Source organism: Rhodnius prolixus, unplaced genomic scaffold, assembly GCF_049639745.1.
Source record: "Rhodnius prolixus isolate KJV_2025 unplaced genomic scaffold, Rpr scaffold_4, whole genome shotgun sequence".
Lineage (NCBI taxonomy): Eukaryota > Metazoa > Arthropoda > Insecta > Hemiptera > Reduviidae > Rhodnius > Rhodnius prolixus.
Genome location: NW_027411614.1, coordinates 41,840,047 through 41,855,379, shown reverse-complemented (window position 1 = coordinate 41,855,379; position 15,333 = coordinate 41,840,047). Strand labels below are relative to the sequence as shown.

The window sequence follows — 15,333 nt, the reverse complement described above, 5'->3', positions numbered from 1 at the left end:
GTCCACAAATTTAAATTGTTCACAGCGGAGAGTTTGCATGTCATACAATTTTGAAAAAAGTAAAATTACTTATCATTTTTTTGCAATCTTTAAACATTGGGCTCATTATTAAACAAAATTAAGTGAAATGATTTCAAATTTCCATTGCCAGCATTTATGGTTTAAACCTTTATTGATGTTTCAATTTTCAAATAATCATAAAAAATATATAAATTTATTATACATATAAATTCAGTTAAATATAATAAAGTTTAATGTATCACTGAACGGTAACCTTAGAGAAACCTACTTTCTTATTCAAGCCTACTGCGAGATTCGTTATAGTGGTCGTCTTCCATTTTGGTTAAATTAATAATACTACTCCTGAGATGAAGTAAATTGCAGATAACGAAGTTGTTTACTTATTTAATACTTAACGTGTTACTAATGAAACAAACGCAAACCTCACACATTACTTTCCATTTCAGAACGAAGGAAATGTAAGTACAACAGTGCACAATAGTGTGTTTAAATTTAAATTGCGCATCTTATATTTAAGTTTTACTGGGATAGTTTAAGAGTTTAAAGAGTAATTTTTTATAGGGCTTTTGATGTTGATTATTGGTAGCTATATTTTTATATAATACATTTATAAAAATAGTTATTTATTAATTTAAAATATTGATTATAAAGCGGATAAGGTTTCATACACTAAGATTTCTGGTAGAAGGGGTTCTCAGTTTAACTTTGCCAAATAATATATCATCCATCTTCTGATATTACAGTATAAGTGTATGTAGGATAATGTGATTCCTATTATGAGTCAGATGGTGTATAAGTGGAAGTAAAATTTCTCTACACAAAACTGATAATTAGTTAAAAAGTATGAAGTTAAAAAGTTTCACCACTATCTGGCATTTATAAAGTTTGTACTTTATAAATTTCATCTGCCATTTTTAAGTCTATTTAAAGCTTTTAGACATCTCCCAAACCATCAATTGTACTATTCCAAGCATTATTGTTATTGTTCTACATTATTTGGGTTTTCTTGTTATGTTACTTAATGATACGTGGTTGTGAATTATACATTTATGGATATATGGTATTTATAATGTACATGCACATTATACATAGCTCTCCACCCATTATTATTAAGGCTCACGTGCTGAAGTGTTTTTATTCCCAATTAAACCAAGAGTTGCATGCTTCTGCTAATTTAGTCACATACGTTTCCTCATCCCCAATAGTATGACCATTTTATTTTGAACTACAAAAACACTATTATTTATACATTTGTTATTTTATAGTATAGTTATGCAAGTTTTAAGGTTTGGTTAATTTTTTTTTACAGGAGAATGATTTCAGCGAGCCGGTAAATAAGAAATCCAAATTGGATGGAAGTGAATGACTAATCTCAATAGTCCAGTTGTAAACTTGTAAGTAAAATAATATACAATGGCGCTAACTTCTCCAGGTCGGCTGCATTGTCACAAAACAGAATAATTGTACAGTCATAGATTGCAATGTATTATATTATTGAAACATAAAATTTATAGTTTTGTCTCTCAGTTTAATATTCTTTTGATTTAGTTTTATCACTGTTGAATAACCAACTCACATTCGATAAATTTTACATTTTGTTAAAAACCTTTTCTTTTGTTGGTTTTCTTTGATTTTTTTTTAATTGTATTAAATAGTGTTTGTAAAACAATCCAAATTTGTAAATATATTTCTGATAATTTCTATCTCTTTTATTACAGTTTAATCTACTTACTTTGGAATCCTTTGAAGCGATTGACACTCACACAATCTGTTCTGAAAGTAGATGATTCTTAACAACCATTCCGAGTTGGAAAAACAATTTATTGAAAGAAAGAAATTTTAAAACGAAAACAAGCCAACATTCATTGATGGATGAAACATGATGTTATCCAGCATTACGGATAATCTTAGTATGCGTTGTTCAAGAGTTTAAAAATCTATCTCATAGACTAGACATCTTTTTTGCTACAAGGTTGGTTTAAAATACAGTCTCTAGTGTTTTTTTTCTAGTTCAAACGTTTCGGATTTTCCCGGATCCGTACTTGTACTTGTGAATTATTAACAGCTTTATGATAGAATTATAACAGAATTTTAAAAAGGTTTTGTCTATTCTGTGATGTATTATTGTCATCGTAAATTACCATATAAACAGGCTTCCTATGTTGAGATCTCGAGTTAGGATGCTAGCATTGAATTGAAAAATGCGACTCAAACGTTGACGCGCTTAAAAAAAAAAAATGGATCTAGTAATAAGACAAATTTTGTTTAAAAATACTTTTTAATTTCTCTTGCATTTTAATTTTTAATTCTATTTAATGCTGTAAATACTTCACAAGCGAGGTTGATGAAAGAAACGGGGTGTTCTGAAAAGTTTTGTACAAATAAAGAAATATGTTGTAGAGACGGTTTAGCGTGAATTTTTAACCAACGTTGTATTTATAAAGATGTGGCCCAGGTTGCTTAAGAGTTACATTACTCATGTAAATACTGGAAATAAAAGATTAAGAGGTCTCCAGATGATCTTATGTCTTATATCAAGATATCGTACTTCTTGGTTTCACTGCTTCCAAGGAATTTCTCGTTGTCATTCCGAAAGTCAAAGACTTTTGCTCCCTTTCACTTTGATTGGGTTTCGATTTAAGGTTTTTTTCTTGTGTCTCTTAGTCAGCGATCCTCTTCGTTGGTTGAGGCTAACATTTTATAGTTTGCGAATTTAACAAATTTAACCGCTTATCAGATTCCCTACTTCAATTATTTCAACGAAGCAAAAGTGCGTTTTACCAAAGTAGTTTAGTATCGTGAAAATTCATTGTGGTCCTGTATTATCTCCATCAATCAACCGTTACCATTGTTAGTTGTAATACTACCGTGTTTAATTCTTAGGCTGATGTTATAATTAATAGTTACATAAGAATTAAATAAAAATAAAAATATTTTTTTAAAGAGAACATCTTTATTTGATCCGCTGCTTATTTATGTATTATAAAGTTACAAAAATAACAGTGTACAGTAGTATATAATTTATACAAATATGTTCATAATTTGTGTGAAGTTTTGTAGTACGTCCTATGGAAGGTTTGTTTTTATCGATATCGATCCCTTTCTTATCCAGCTTAGGTAATGTGAAAATCTGGAGTGGGTCTTTTTTATGATCGTTTTTATAGTGGGAGTTCCAGCTTCCTATAAATTTTTGCATTCCGAATGAAACGCAGTGTTCCAAGGAGATAAGTAGTTACTTGTTTTGGAATACTTTCAGCTTATTCCGTGCCCCTTAATAGCCTTTATTTACATGGGCAAGCTTAGGATAATAAGGGTCTATCCTACGCACCATCGTTAACGCACCTTTCTACGTTAGCAATGAGATGTTCACACTGCCCTAAAAATAACTTTTGTTCTTGACCTAGCCAAATGTCGTTTACACCTAATTGCATTCTAAACTTTGCCAATACTTCAACTCGCTCATAAACAGTATGTCCCAAATTACACTTTTAATAATTACACGCCTTTAGGCAGTTAGAAAAAAATTAAGTAGTACAATTTTATTTTAATCGTCAATGAAAGGCATAAAGTAAAATCATTCTGATTCATTAGGTATAGATAAATGAAATATTTCAAATTAATACTTGTAACTGTTCGTGTTTGTGAAATTTTCCGATTAAATACTATTAATGCGGTAATTTTTCTTCCACACAATTTGAGTAGACTGCACTCGTGTAAGTTTCGTAAAAGAAAAGCATTCATATTATTTACTTCTTGAAATTACTTAATTTTAATGCAGTATAACTATTTTTATTTTGTTCTATTACTATTAGTATTATAATTATTTATATCTATCTATCTATTATTTAATATTTGTTTTTATTCCGTTTATTCAGTTCAATTAAAAATATCCTAAGGTATATTCTATAATAAATTTTCTGCATTCTTATTGTAGTGGAAATGAAATCACCGTCTATGATTTAAAAAACGGGAAAATACAGCAATTAAGAAATTTTTTAATCTATCCGATAAATTAGGCTATCATTTAAGAGGTAAATCAAAACAATAGAATATAAAAGTCAAAAATATTTTAGTTATTCTATAATAGAAGACCAGTAGAGGGTACAACACAACTATGTTCGTCAAAATTTATCTTGAGTATTTTCTTGTAAATTGAGTATGTCTGGGAAGGTAGGCCTCATGGAAAATGGAGCAACTGCTTTGGGCCCACAATACTCTTCACACTCTCGTCGTCCAATTGGTAAAAGGGTGCCTGGCCTGCGACACAGGTCTACCACATGAGTGGGCAGCAGTTTGGACAGCGGTAGGTCGCAGTAAGGACGATCCCATTTCATAATACAAACTTCGTTCCAAGCAGTGCCGCAGTGCCCACGGACCAAACGACTCGGAAGACCAATTACATCTGCTAAACATTTAAATAGTACGGCCCTTTCAAATTTCTGCCCCACGCTCATATCACCCATAGGAATGACACATGACTTGCGTTTTAACTGGTAAGAGAGAAAAATGAAACAATTAATAAATTTTAAATTAAAAAACTTAAAAAACAATGTAACATTGGCACTGTTCTTTGTTTCTAAAATGTACAGAAAGAGGAATGTATAGTTTAAAATGGAGAACGCAGACCAAGATGCTTAAAATTTGAAGTGCGAATTAGTTCTGAAATCTACTATTCTTTAAATAACCTACTGTGCTGAAATCCATCAATGACCTGATTATATAACGACAAAGCGTGGTAAGTCAAACATTAATAGTACTTTTTTGCGCCGAGATGAAAAATAAACCTGTACTTAGTGTACTTTGCTTTAATTCAAATACAAGCTGAAGATAGTGTTTTAAAGAGAACAGCTTCTGAATACTACTGACAGGCTTAAGTGAACCAAGATTATTCCATTTTTTGTCTTCAAAACAGATTACATAATCTTAGTATTGTGTGCAAAATTACACATTTGATCGTTAGATCGTTAGAGATGTGTGTTACATATTTTTAGGAAAGGTAGGTTTCTGAAAATAGGTAAGCGTCAACGTTTTTCTGACATTATTAATTGATATTTATCATCGGCTTTGTTTTGGAACAGCAACATGATATTTACAAGTTCTGAATACGAGTGAAATTTACAAGTTTACCAAAACGTTGTTTTATTATTATTTTATAAATTTCATTGGGCCAAAAAGCGAAAGCAGCTATTCCACGAAGAGCAAAATCAAACAGCGTGGAATTACTAGACTGGCACTCTAATTTTTATAGGACAGAATTACATGCGAATACATGTGTGATTATTTATGTGAGTTACCAGATCTGTACGTTTCAAACGTAACGAAAAGTAGTACACGATTCTTTCTCAAAAAAGTCTTGCAATTCGTTTTATTTTCTCTGATTGACTACGCTTCAGTGAAATTTGATGTAATTGGTAATCACCTTGACTTCATTGATTTGTAAAAAAAATTCATGAAAATCATCATCTTGACGATTTTCTGAGCTTCCTCCTAAACCTTGTAACACAATGGAAGTTACTAATTTCACACTATCACTGATCCACATCCAGTCAAGCACACCTGTACTGTGGAAAATAAAAGATTATAAATAATAAAAATAAAAACAGCCCCACTCATTAGTCAACTTGGTCATTCTCCACCTCGCAGTTCGGTTAGGCACGTATTAGTTCTTTTAAAAAGACGATCTTTGCAGCCACTTCTTCCTGCCGTTTCAACATGGTTGAAGTGGTGGTCCACAGCCATTTTCCTATTTCAGTATAATCTGCAAATGAGAAAACTTAGCATATGTCTTACAAGGGTTGTTGAACTCAGTATCACTGAAACCCGCCACAGCACGTTGCCAATAGGTAGCCGAAGCCAAATCTGAGAGTAGGTGCCACCTAACGTTCTCGCAAATCCTTTGAAAGGGTTTTCTGAAAAGACGTTAGCGACTTTTTTGCTGAGGAGAGAAAATCACATATGTTGCATATTCTTATCTAGGCAATGGATACACTTCCTGTACCACTACTAACTATACCCTGAGGATGAGGAAACTTCTAGATCCATGCAGCACACCACTGTTTCTAGTTTCTCACGTCATATCTAAATTTAGATGTACAAGAAGCAAGAATGCTCGACAGTAACTTTCTACTTAAATTCTGAAATTTAATTACCTCGTAAATGGTTTCACATTTTCTTTTAATTCCTTTACATAATCCGTCATTCTTGGATCTTCAATGTTATAGTAACGGCTAGAAATGTATTTACTTTCATCGACTTTCGTTGAACTGTCATCATCTAAAAAATCAGTTTGATAAAATACAAAAAAGTTATTATTAATAATATATAAAAATTGGTACAATAATTTTGTTAAAAAATAGTAAGGTTAGATTAGCATAATTATTTTAAGCTATCGACCTGTCATTGGGTTATTGTTTCCTCGTTCTTCTTTTTTTACAAATCTTATAATGTTTCCCAGTGGTATAGTGACAACCTCATGAAATTCGTTTTTTTTTTCAAAATCAATAAAAATTTCTGGTTGAAGAACATTATCATAACAGACAATGTATATTACATTTGTAGTTGCAGTATCGCAATTTATCATATCGGACAATAGTGGAAAGTCTAAACTATTGTTTCCTTTTTGGCATCGTTGCACATAGAATCCACTTTTTGTGAAATCTTGGAAATCAAGAAATCCCGTATATTCAAATTTGATTGGCAAAAAATTATTAAAAAATGTATTTGTAAGGTTTGTCATTGGTAGACAATCGTTCCACAATTTATAATTTGTTACAATCCTAAAACAATAATTACTAATAAGTCGTATAGTTTTCTGAAATAAAAGAGAAAATAGGGATTTCTCTCTACTTATTTATTAATAGAAAAAAATATATATATAGAGAGAGAACGTATATTATTTTTAAGATAAATTTAAAATAATACAAAATTCAACTAATCAATAAATAAATAAATACCATTTAAGACATCCTTTTCTAATTAACTGGATAGTGAAAGATTCTGATTTTTTAATTATGGCTATAATACTTTTGCAAATCCATTCAATTAAAGTTCGATCTCGAATTGTGCTCAAAAGTTTTACAATAGTTGCAGGACTGCAAACACATTCAAAATATTGCTCATAAATTTTATGGCCATTGTCCTCAAGAAGATTGTAAATAATATTTGCTGCACATATCCTCACTTTTAATATTTTTTCTATTTCAGCATTTATCTGGAGTGGATATAATTACCGTAAATTGTCACCAATTATTTTTATTGCAATGAACTCTTACTAATACAAAGCTTCCTAACCAGAAATTTTGAACATTTTATTTAAAGCGACTCAATGAATGAGTCAGAAATACGCATCTTCTAAAAAATACCTTCCATTAATACCATTAAATACTTAGTACGCTTAATGCTGGACCTTTGTTAGGAGGGTATTTCTTGGTTAATTTAGTAACTGTTCATTAATATTCAATGGGCTGCCTCTGTTCTATAATCTCCACTTGCGCGTACTGTACACGTGCACTTAATTTCTGCATTTTGTATCCCCATAGGGTTTTGGTGAATGAGATGAAAACCCTTTTGCACGAGGCTATTTCATTCATTATTCTTACCAGTGGTACCAAGCACCACATCAAAATATTGAAAATGAAGAATGTATTTAATTAAGTGGTTAGCTTACTAATAAAACTTTAATTTTGGGTAAGGACCCAATCACTGAGATTTCAGAAATCAAACATAATTGTTACCTTGACATAAGTGAACAAATATTTAAATATTTCTTTTGTAGTTATGGTTCTTTTAATGAATGGTGATTGGCTGAAAACTTTAAATATCTCCAGAAGTGACGAAATAAATTGGTAGGGTAAACTGCAACCTGCTGACAACCATTCCACTAGCTGGCCCTGTGTTGTCGAGAATAGAATTTAGATTTAAAAATTATTATTTCAATTCTATTTTTATTCTCTGAACTATTATTGTATTTATTTTTACTAAAAAAAATGGATAAGTTGTGCTCAAATTAGGATCAACCTTCATTGTTGGCCCTTTTGATCAGGCTGAAGTAGCCTTTCAGGAGTTTAATTCCCCTCCCCCTTAAATTGGCGCTGGTAGAGACTTGGGGGTCAAAACAATTGCAACAAATAAGTAGTAATCTCTGAAAATCAGAAATTATAAACAGCATTTATTTATGTAGTAAAGGTCCTAATAAGGCTAACTGGACTAGCCAATTCTTCAGAGACATGAACCCAGCGTTTGCATTTCAAACACAATTGTTCCTAGATTCTGAAACTCGTAGCCACAAAAGTCCTTCAGACCTTAGCGGTAAGTTTACAGCCTCTTTTCGTACGTATCTTCTCCACGTACGGGACATAGATGTGTTCAAACATGATGGAAGTACTAGGTATTCTAATATATTTCTTTAATCACTGAATTGATCGCAAATCACTTTGTATCATAAAGAAACGGGGAAGGTAATTTAACGAGGTAATGCTGGGAAAAAGAATCAAGAAATACGAGTATAGAGGAACCTACAAGGAGGAATTTTTGTAATACGACAATGTTTTGTATTTTTAAAAAATTGGTTGGTGATTTAAAATATTACTCAAATGAAAACGTTGGCAATCTAAGACTGAATTAAACCTTAAAAAATGTTTGCCAATATTGGTTTTACGATTAGTATTTAGATCGGCTTTAGAAGAGTTCAGCATTCCTTCAGTACGTACATCATGGTCTACCTATACTCAAACACTGGAATTTATCGAGCACTTACTAGTAATATATTTTCAAAAAGTTAAAAAATAATAATAATTTTTAAGTTTTACATAAACATAAGGTATGTCACTGTTGCGAGTGTTTTTCTTCTTTAATCAATTTGGTTAAAGATTTTCATTACCAAAAATTGAAACAAAACTTAGCAATTTGAAAACGGTTTAACAGGAGTTAATATTAAAAATCTATCTGAAAATAAATGTACCATGTAAGAGTTTTCATTTGCAAGTGTTTTCAGCGTGCCTTCATCAACTTTGACTACCGAATGAATGTAAGCAATCGCATATCTCGATAATTTTCCTTCGCATTTATTGAAGTTAACAATGCGTAGTAATTCTGTTAACATTACATCAGAGCATCTATTTTTTGGTTTAACTTCATCCATTTTTACAGGTATATTCATAAAAATTCTAAGCAAGAGCAATTTTAAGTCATTAGATGTGTCCATTAACAGCATTAGAGCCTCAGCTTTGGTTTTTATTGGAGTTTTAGTTAGTTCCTGAAAGAATTTGTCGTAATTGTATTACACATTTCCTATAATGAAACAATAATATTAACCATATACAGGCCGGTGTAGTTTAACGACACCGCGAGTGGTTAGCATTATTTTGTTATTTTCGCCTAATATTTAATGAAAGCTAGAAAGTAAAGTGACTATTATTCCCCACGAGCCCATTTGTTACCTACTAAGTTGGATAAATGAAGGTTGTTTACGATAATGAGAAAGGTTTCCTGGTTGATCTTAATGAAGGGTCAGTTAGGTGGAAAAAGCATAGAGATAAGTGTCGCAGTTAATGACAACGATGTATGTTCCAAAAATGTGCAGAGTGTGAGTAAAACCCTCCTAATTGGCCACAAAAAGGAACCTAGAAGTGGAATACTTTCTATCAGCTAATAAAGTTGCAATATCAACAGAAGTTTTGTATGTATGCATCTCTACGATACATGATATTTATTGTTTTTCCTTTCCCTGGGCTTTAGTTAACGCAATAGTAAAGTGTTTTAAACGAACGTTTGCAATAAAATAGCCAAACTGTTGAGTGTTAATAAGGGGTATTATAGAGAGACATGCGACATATTCGAAAGTAAATTCTTCACATGGAATGATGTGACTTCTAAGTTTAGTAAAGATAAATAAATAATTTACTTATAATGGAAAAGTAAAACTAAGAACATATGTGCTCTTGAGTTCCAAAATAAATACAAGAATACTAAACTTCAATTGAGCTACTACAAAAGGGCTATAGAATTACATAAAGATGAGATTAAAATGCCTGCCGATTAGATGTGATCTATTAATTCATTATAGGAGAATGATCGGAATGCATTATATCAAACAGTATCATGACATCCAATATCAGGGGATCAAATTGCGTACGTATAATCTTAAGATATAAATCTAAAGGAACAGTGTTACTGAATGTGTGCTGTAGTGAAGTAGGGTTTGCTTTTGAAAACTTCAATCCCTATTTAAAAAGACATATTAAGTCTGAGACACTATCGACGATTATTACGTAAATTCATTACAAATTCTTTTTAAATTAAAAACAATACCCTTCTATAGTTAGAGGTAACCATTGTCATTTTAAGATAAAACAATAAATAATTCTTATAAGGGCTAATTTTCATTACCCATCTTGCTGCCTCTTATCATCTAGAACTACACTCACTAACATTATATGAAAATATGTAACGATGCCGCCGACTGGAATTGATTATACGGCTACGATACTTGTTTCTTTTTAAGTGTTTTTCTAACTATTTTACCCGCTTTCAGCAATCAATATATGTACTTACATATATCCAATACAAAGCAAGGCATGATTAGTTGCTCTGTAAAAACTCTAAATTTGTTTGTTAAATTTTGGGAGAATCTGAAAGGAATTAATGCGAAATTTGTATTTAAAATTAAACTAATAAAGTACGAGACCAGCTGTACACATATTGATACATATTCCACATGGATCAGAAACTGAGGTTAATATAATTATTCAAAAAAATTTCAGACCTTATCAAAGCTAAAGACAGGTAATTCTATCAATGTAAAATAAACTTGCAGGATCAATTACCGTTTTATTATGAATGTTTTCTGATAGTCTCAAAATTAGCCGCAAATCTTGATAAATTAAATCAAAGTCATCTCCTATAAAATCGATGTAAGCAACTAATTTATCCAACCATTGTTTTTCAAGCTTAATTTTTTCTTTATTGAATTTTACCACGATTCTTAAAGTTGTAAATATCTTAGGATGATGTTCTCTCCAAGTGTATTCCTAGAATAATTTTTTCCTTATTTATTGACAAGTAAAAAAAACAGGAACATACAGAAATTAAAATACTTGGAATGTTTTGAAAAAAAATTTAATCTCAAAAATATAAAGCATAGTAAATGTAAAGAAGAAAAAGTAAATGTATAGAAGAACATAGAGACAAGTCAGACAGGTTTGTTACTATAAGTTAATCATTAAACATTCGTTATTTTAAGAATAGTTCCATCAGTCAGAGACTACTTGTTTCCTTTCATTGTCTTGATGGTCTCGGATATTCATCCATCAGATTTTTTGTAGAGTAGTTTAACTTCCAATAACTAATAATTACAACAATCAAAACATTATATTCATGTTATAATACTGCAATATAAATACATCATTGAAAAGTAACTGTTCCGATGCAGACTAATTCATTTGTAAACTACAAAAATATGTCGGTGAAACGTTAATAAGTAATAAGATTCATTTTTAACAGAATTTTTAGATTGTTTTGTTTTTAAAAGACTAGCTCCCCTTAAATTTTAGTAGAAATATTCTACCCTTTAGGAACTTCTAGTAACACTGATTGCTCAAGAAGTTTTTTAATAGATTTCCAAGTAATTGTTCTTATTAAACAAAATTCAAATGATAATAAATCATAAATAACTTACTTTACAAAGCAATATAATGTTATGTAAAACTTACTTGGAGGAAGTTCAATAGGTGGTTCACACCATTCTCTTCAATGAATAATTCAGTCAATTCTTTAATGTTCCTTCTAATCAAATGCAAAATAATATCTACGGCTGTAACTTGTATTTCAAGATAATCTGATTTTAAAAGCTTGAAGAAACGTTGGAAGAAAAAATTTTGTAAATTCACTATGAATTGCCCGCAATATTTATCTTGAACCATTTTATAAATTATCTGTTAGAAAAAAAGAAAAATACCTTCTGTACGCAGTGTGCTCATTTAGACTTACTATTTTTTTCAGATTTAATACTGCGTAATATCTCCGTTCTAGCCAAAATAACAAAAGTTTAAAAATATCGCAAAAAAGTTTTAATTTTGGATAAAAATAGAAGAGGAAAATTGAGAAGCCCCTGCCTTAGGCGAAAATGGATTATTATAATTTATTTGGTGTTACTGCGATTTGACTATAATGAGATTAAAGTTTGATAACTTGCAACATTTGAATTCAAAAGTTAGAACCATTAGATAAGTAATGCATGGAAAGAATTTAATTTATGAGTTTGAATTAACTTTTTTTTTTACTAGAAATGGAAAAAACTTCGTTTTATTTATTAGTAGATTTAAAGGGGACGAAAAATTAATATTGATCATAATGCGAACATTTTTGAGACTCCAAAGAGCTTCGGTTAGCATTTTGAGAAGGGCTAGCCTACGAAGGTGCATTCTAGTATCAGAGTTGCTCCTTGACATCAGTTCTATTGAAGATCTGCTCTACCCAGCTTGTACCAATAGACCTTGGTCACAAAACCATGAAAAGCGAATACACCTTCACCAGGAAAGAAAGAGTTTTGCCCATTCAGAGGGTAGGTATATTGTAAATATAGGAATAATTTTAATTAAAATAAATGAATAAAAGTAAACAACCTTCAATGAGTTGTACTGAATGTCTGGATCCTTTGAAGATAATCTTAACAAGAAATACTCGAAATCATTGCAACATGTAATGACCATAAATCTACGTAATTCTCTTTTATGACTAAGTATAGAAAGTACTAATGAAGAATATTCTTGAAGTACTAAAAGTGAACTCTGAAATTGTAAAGAGTAATTATTTAATTGCATAACACTTCCTTTTTATTACAATTGATCTAGTAAAATTTTGTACTTTACCTTTCTAAACATTTTTATTAGATGAACGGAAAGTTTTTTCAATTTTTTTATTGGTGTACTAAAAGAATTACATTTCAGTAATTCTGCCAATAATCGTAAGCTGTGAGCTTTAATCACTGCTACTTTTGAATAAACAAGTTTATTAACTAAAATATTGACTACATTCCTTTCTATTAGCCTCTTCCTAAGTTCGGGATAGGTTCTGCATGCTTCATATAAATTATCAAGAGCCTGTAAAGCTTTTAATAATTAAAAAATAAAATTTTTAATTTACTGAATTTAATGTTGAATATTAGCCGGGAATTTTTTTATAATTTACAAAAATTTCTTGAAAGGAACCTTCAATAATATTGCTTTTTCATTACTTTTCAGAAACTCTATCCAAGCTGTTGGTTTATTAATGCGCAGGGCAAATAAAGGTTCAGCAAGTTCTTTGGCGGGTTGTTCGAAGATCGCACCCTCGCCTTCTATTTCTTCCCGTACCTTTATTAATAAAGAAAATATGGTATCTCCAGAGGAAAATTCTTCGTCTTTGGCACTTATTTCAGCCATGCCAAAAGTATAATTAAAAAAAAAGTCAAAACATAATATTGAGATAATGCAAATTAATCAATATTTCTTAATCAGTTTTCAATATGATTTATATAAATATTAATCACATGAAATAAATTATAAAACTTAAATTAAAAAAAATTAGCTTTAGAAAGTAGCTTAATTTTTTTTAAATCAAAAACAAATGTCTTGGTTTTATTACACAAAGCATCAAATTTCGTTATTGCGCAATAAAAGCAGAATCTATTAGGCAGCATAATTTTTATTTTTAGAATAAGTTACTGTATATTAAGTTGTACTTAAGTACTATTAAGTAATAATAATAGATTTGATTATATTTCGTTGTTTAATAGCTTGCTGAAGTGGGCAACTAGGTAATAACAGCAGTCTGGAACTTTCTATCTGTATCCAGTGCATTCCAACACTTATTTTATTTAATTGTAATATGTAATATGCATGTTTATGTCACAATCTTATTTATTATGTGAATTTTTTACTTTTGTAAATAAAAAAGTATTATTTAGTAGGAGAATAAAGAGAAACTTGTAATTAAAAAAAAATCGTATTTATTTGCATACCTATAATTCATAAATTGACTTAGTATTTTATATTCTATTTTATGAAAATAATATATCTAAATTAATAAAATACAAAAAGAAGTGCTAAATAACTAAAAATAAAAGAAGAAATATAAATATGATACATAAAATATAAAGTTAGTTCTTAAAAAATCCATATGAGAGCGCCATCTATCAGAGAAGGTAAAAGCAGTTTAAATAGTTGCCACTAGATAGCACTGCTGTGACCTCTATATATTTATGTTCAACACAAATTTTCTTCAGTACGACTTGAGCAACGTAGGGGGGTAGATCGCTCTGTCGCTCGTCACTCCAAACGTAACTCTAACTTATCTAGTTTTTCACTTTCTCCCATAAAGAATCATGAATGTTAATGGGGAGATGTCCAAACATATCTAGAGAAATGCAACTATCATCATACTTGAAATTATCATCACACACAATATATGCCTGTCTTAGTCTACCATCTTTATACCATCTTTCCAAATTAGTATAAAATAAAAATAAATAAATAAAATAAACAAATTATGATACAGAAAAAATATAAAAAAAAGTGCAGAAGAAATTGTAAAAATCACGACTTGTGTTGGCCCCAACAGACATGAAAGTTAAACCAAAAGTGAAGCCGCCGAATTGTATCATTTGGTTAATGTAAGGGACCAAATAATTATACAGAAAGAATGCAATTAAAAATTGATGAAATTTGTTTTAACCTAGAAAGAGTCAAAAACATTGAAATTATATGTCCCACCCGCCCGCCCTGCGAATTTCACTTAGCTATATAGCCTAGAGGTACATTTGCACACTCGACAAGAGATACTTTTTGTTTTATTTTTTCCAACATAAAACAATTAATTTCAGCTCACTTCCGGTATCATTAATTAACACTTAATTAATGCCACCTAATTGCCATAATGCCTTATTTAAAAAAACCCTAGAGAAGGAGTAATTAAAAGAAACAATGAAAATTAATAACAAATCAACTTAAGTTCATTCTGTCTCTCCCAGGAAGCGGTACAATCACTGTTTAATAGTCATTTTCCAAGTTATTCAAAGAATTACTATGACAACGGGGCGGTTAGTTCCACTAGTTGCCACTAGATCGCTCGCCCTGCTCTGTTTTACCTCTAGTAACCTCACACTCTCAAGTAAGCTATTGCAACCTTGCTTACTTCTTATTCACACTCTTGACTTTGGCAGTAAATTTTGACCTTTTTTTTTTATTCTTTTTATTTTTTTGGATTTTCATTATTTATGCAAAGATTTAATGCAATATTATCAACTACTTTTGTATTATTTTAATTTTTTCATATTAA

The 15,333-nt window shown here is 30.4% G+C and overlaps 2 protein-coding genes across 9 annotated transcripts in view; one reads left to right on the top strand and one right to left on the bottom strand.

Moving 5' to 3' along the window:
* pds5 (cohesin associated factor B pds5) overlaps positions 1 to 13,399 on the top strand; it is a 33,328-nt gene extending 19,929 nt beyond the window's left edge. For 2 of the 5 annotated variants that reach the window (XR_012459202.1, XR_012459201.1), the window contains 5 exons: positions 1,331 to 1,415; positions 1,740 to 1,993; positions 4,611 to 4,756; positions 12,019 to 12,580; positions 13,260 to 13,399. Coding sequence is in view for 3 of the 5 variants with exons in the window: in XM_074130278.1 (XP_073986379.1) it covers positions 1,331 to 1,387 (57 nt within the window). In the remaining 2 variants the exon portion in view is untranslated. The other 3 variants (XM_074130276.1, XM_074130279.1, XM_074130278.1) reach the window with 2 other exon arrangements.
* Positions 4,074 to 13,439, bottom strand: LOC141455330 (uncharacterized). 4 transcript variants are annotated; one of them, XM_074130280.1, is made up of 12 exons: positions 13,227 to 13,439; positions 12,888 to 13,118; positions 12,642 to 12,806; positions 11,730 to 11,951; positions 10,845 to 11,048; positions 8,981 to 9,274; positions 7,755 to 7,910; positions 6,975 to 7,231; positions 6,415 to 6,797; positions 6,171 to 6,294; positions 5,441 to 5,582; positions 4,074 to 4,511 (listed from the first exon to the last, which is right to left on the bottom strand). In XM_074130280.1, the coding sequence occupies exons 1-12, from the start codon at positions 13,437 to 13,439 to the stop codon at positions 4,143 to 4,145; spliced, it is 2,760 nt and encodes a 919-aa protein (XP_073986381.1). In that variant the 3' UTR covers positions 4,074 to 4,142. The 4 variants fall into 4 exon arrangements, 3 of the variants coding, with proteins under 3 accessions (XP_073986381.1, XP_073986382.1, XP_073986383.1); XM_074130281.1 differs by having other exon boundaries at positions 13,253 to 13,389; XR_012459203.1 differs by having other exon boundaries at positions 4,386 to 4,511; positions 5,316 to 5,582.
* Positions 13,440 to 15,333: the final 1,894 nt, after the last annotated feature.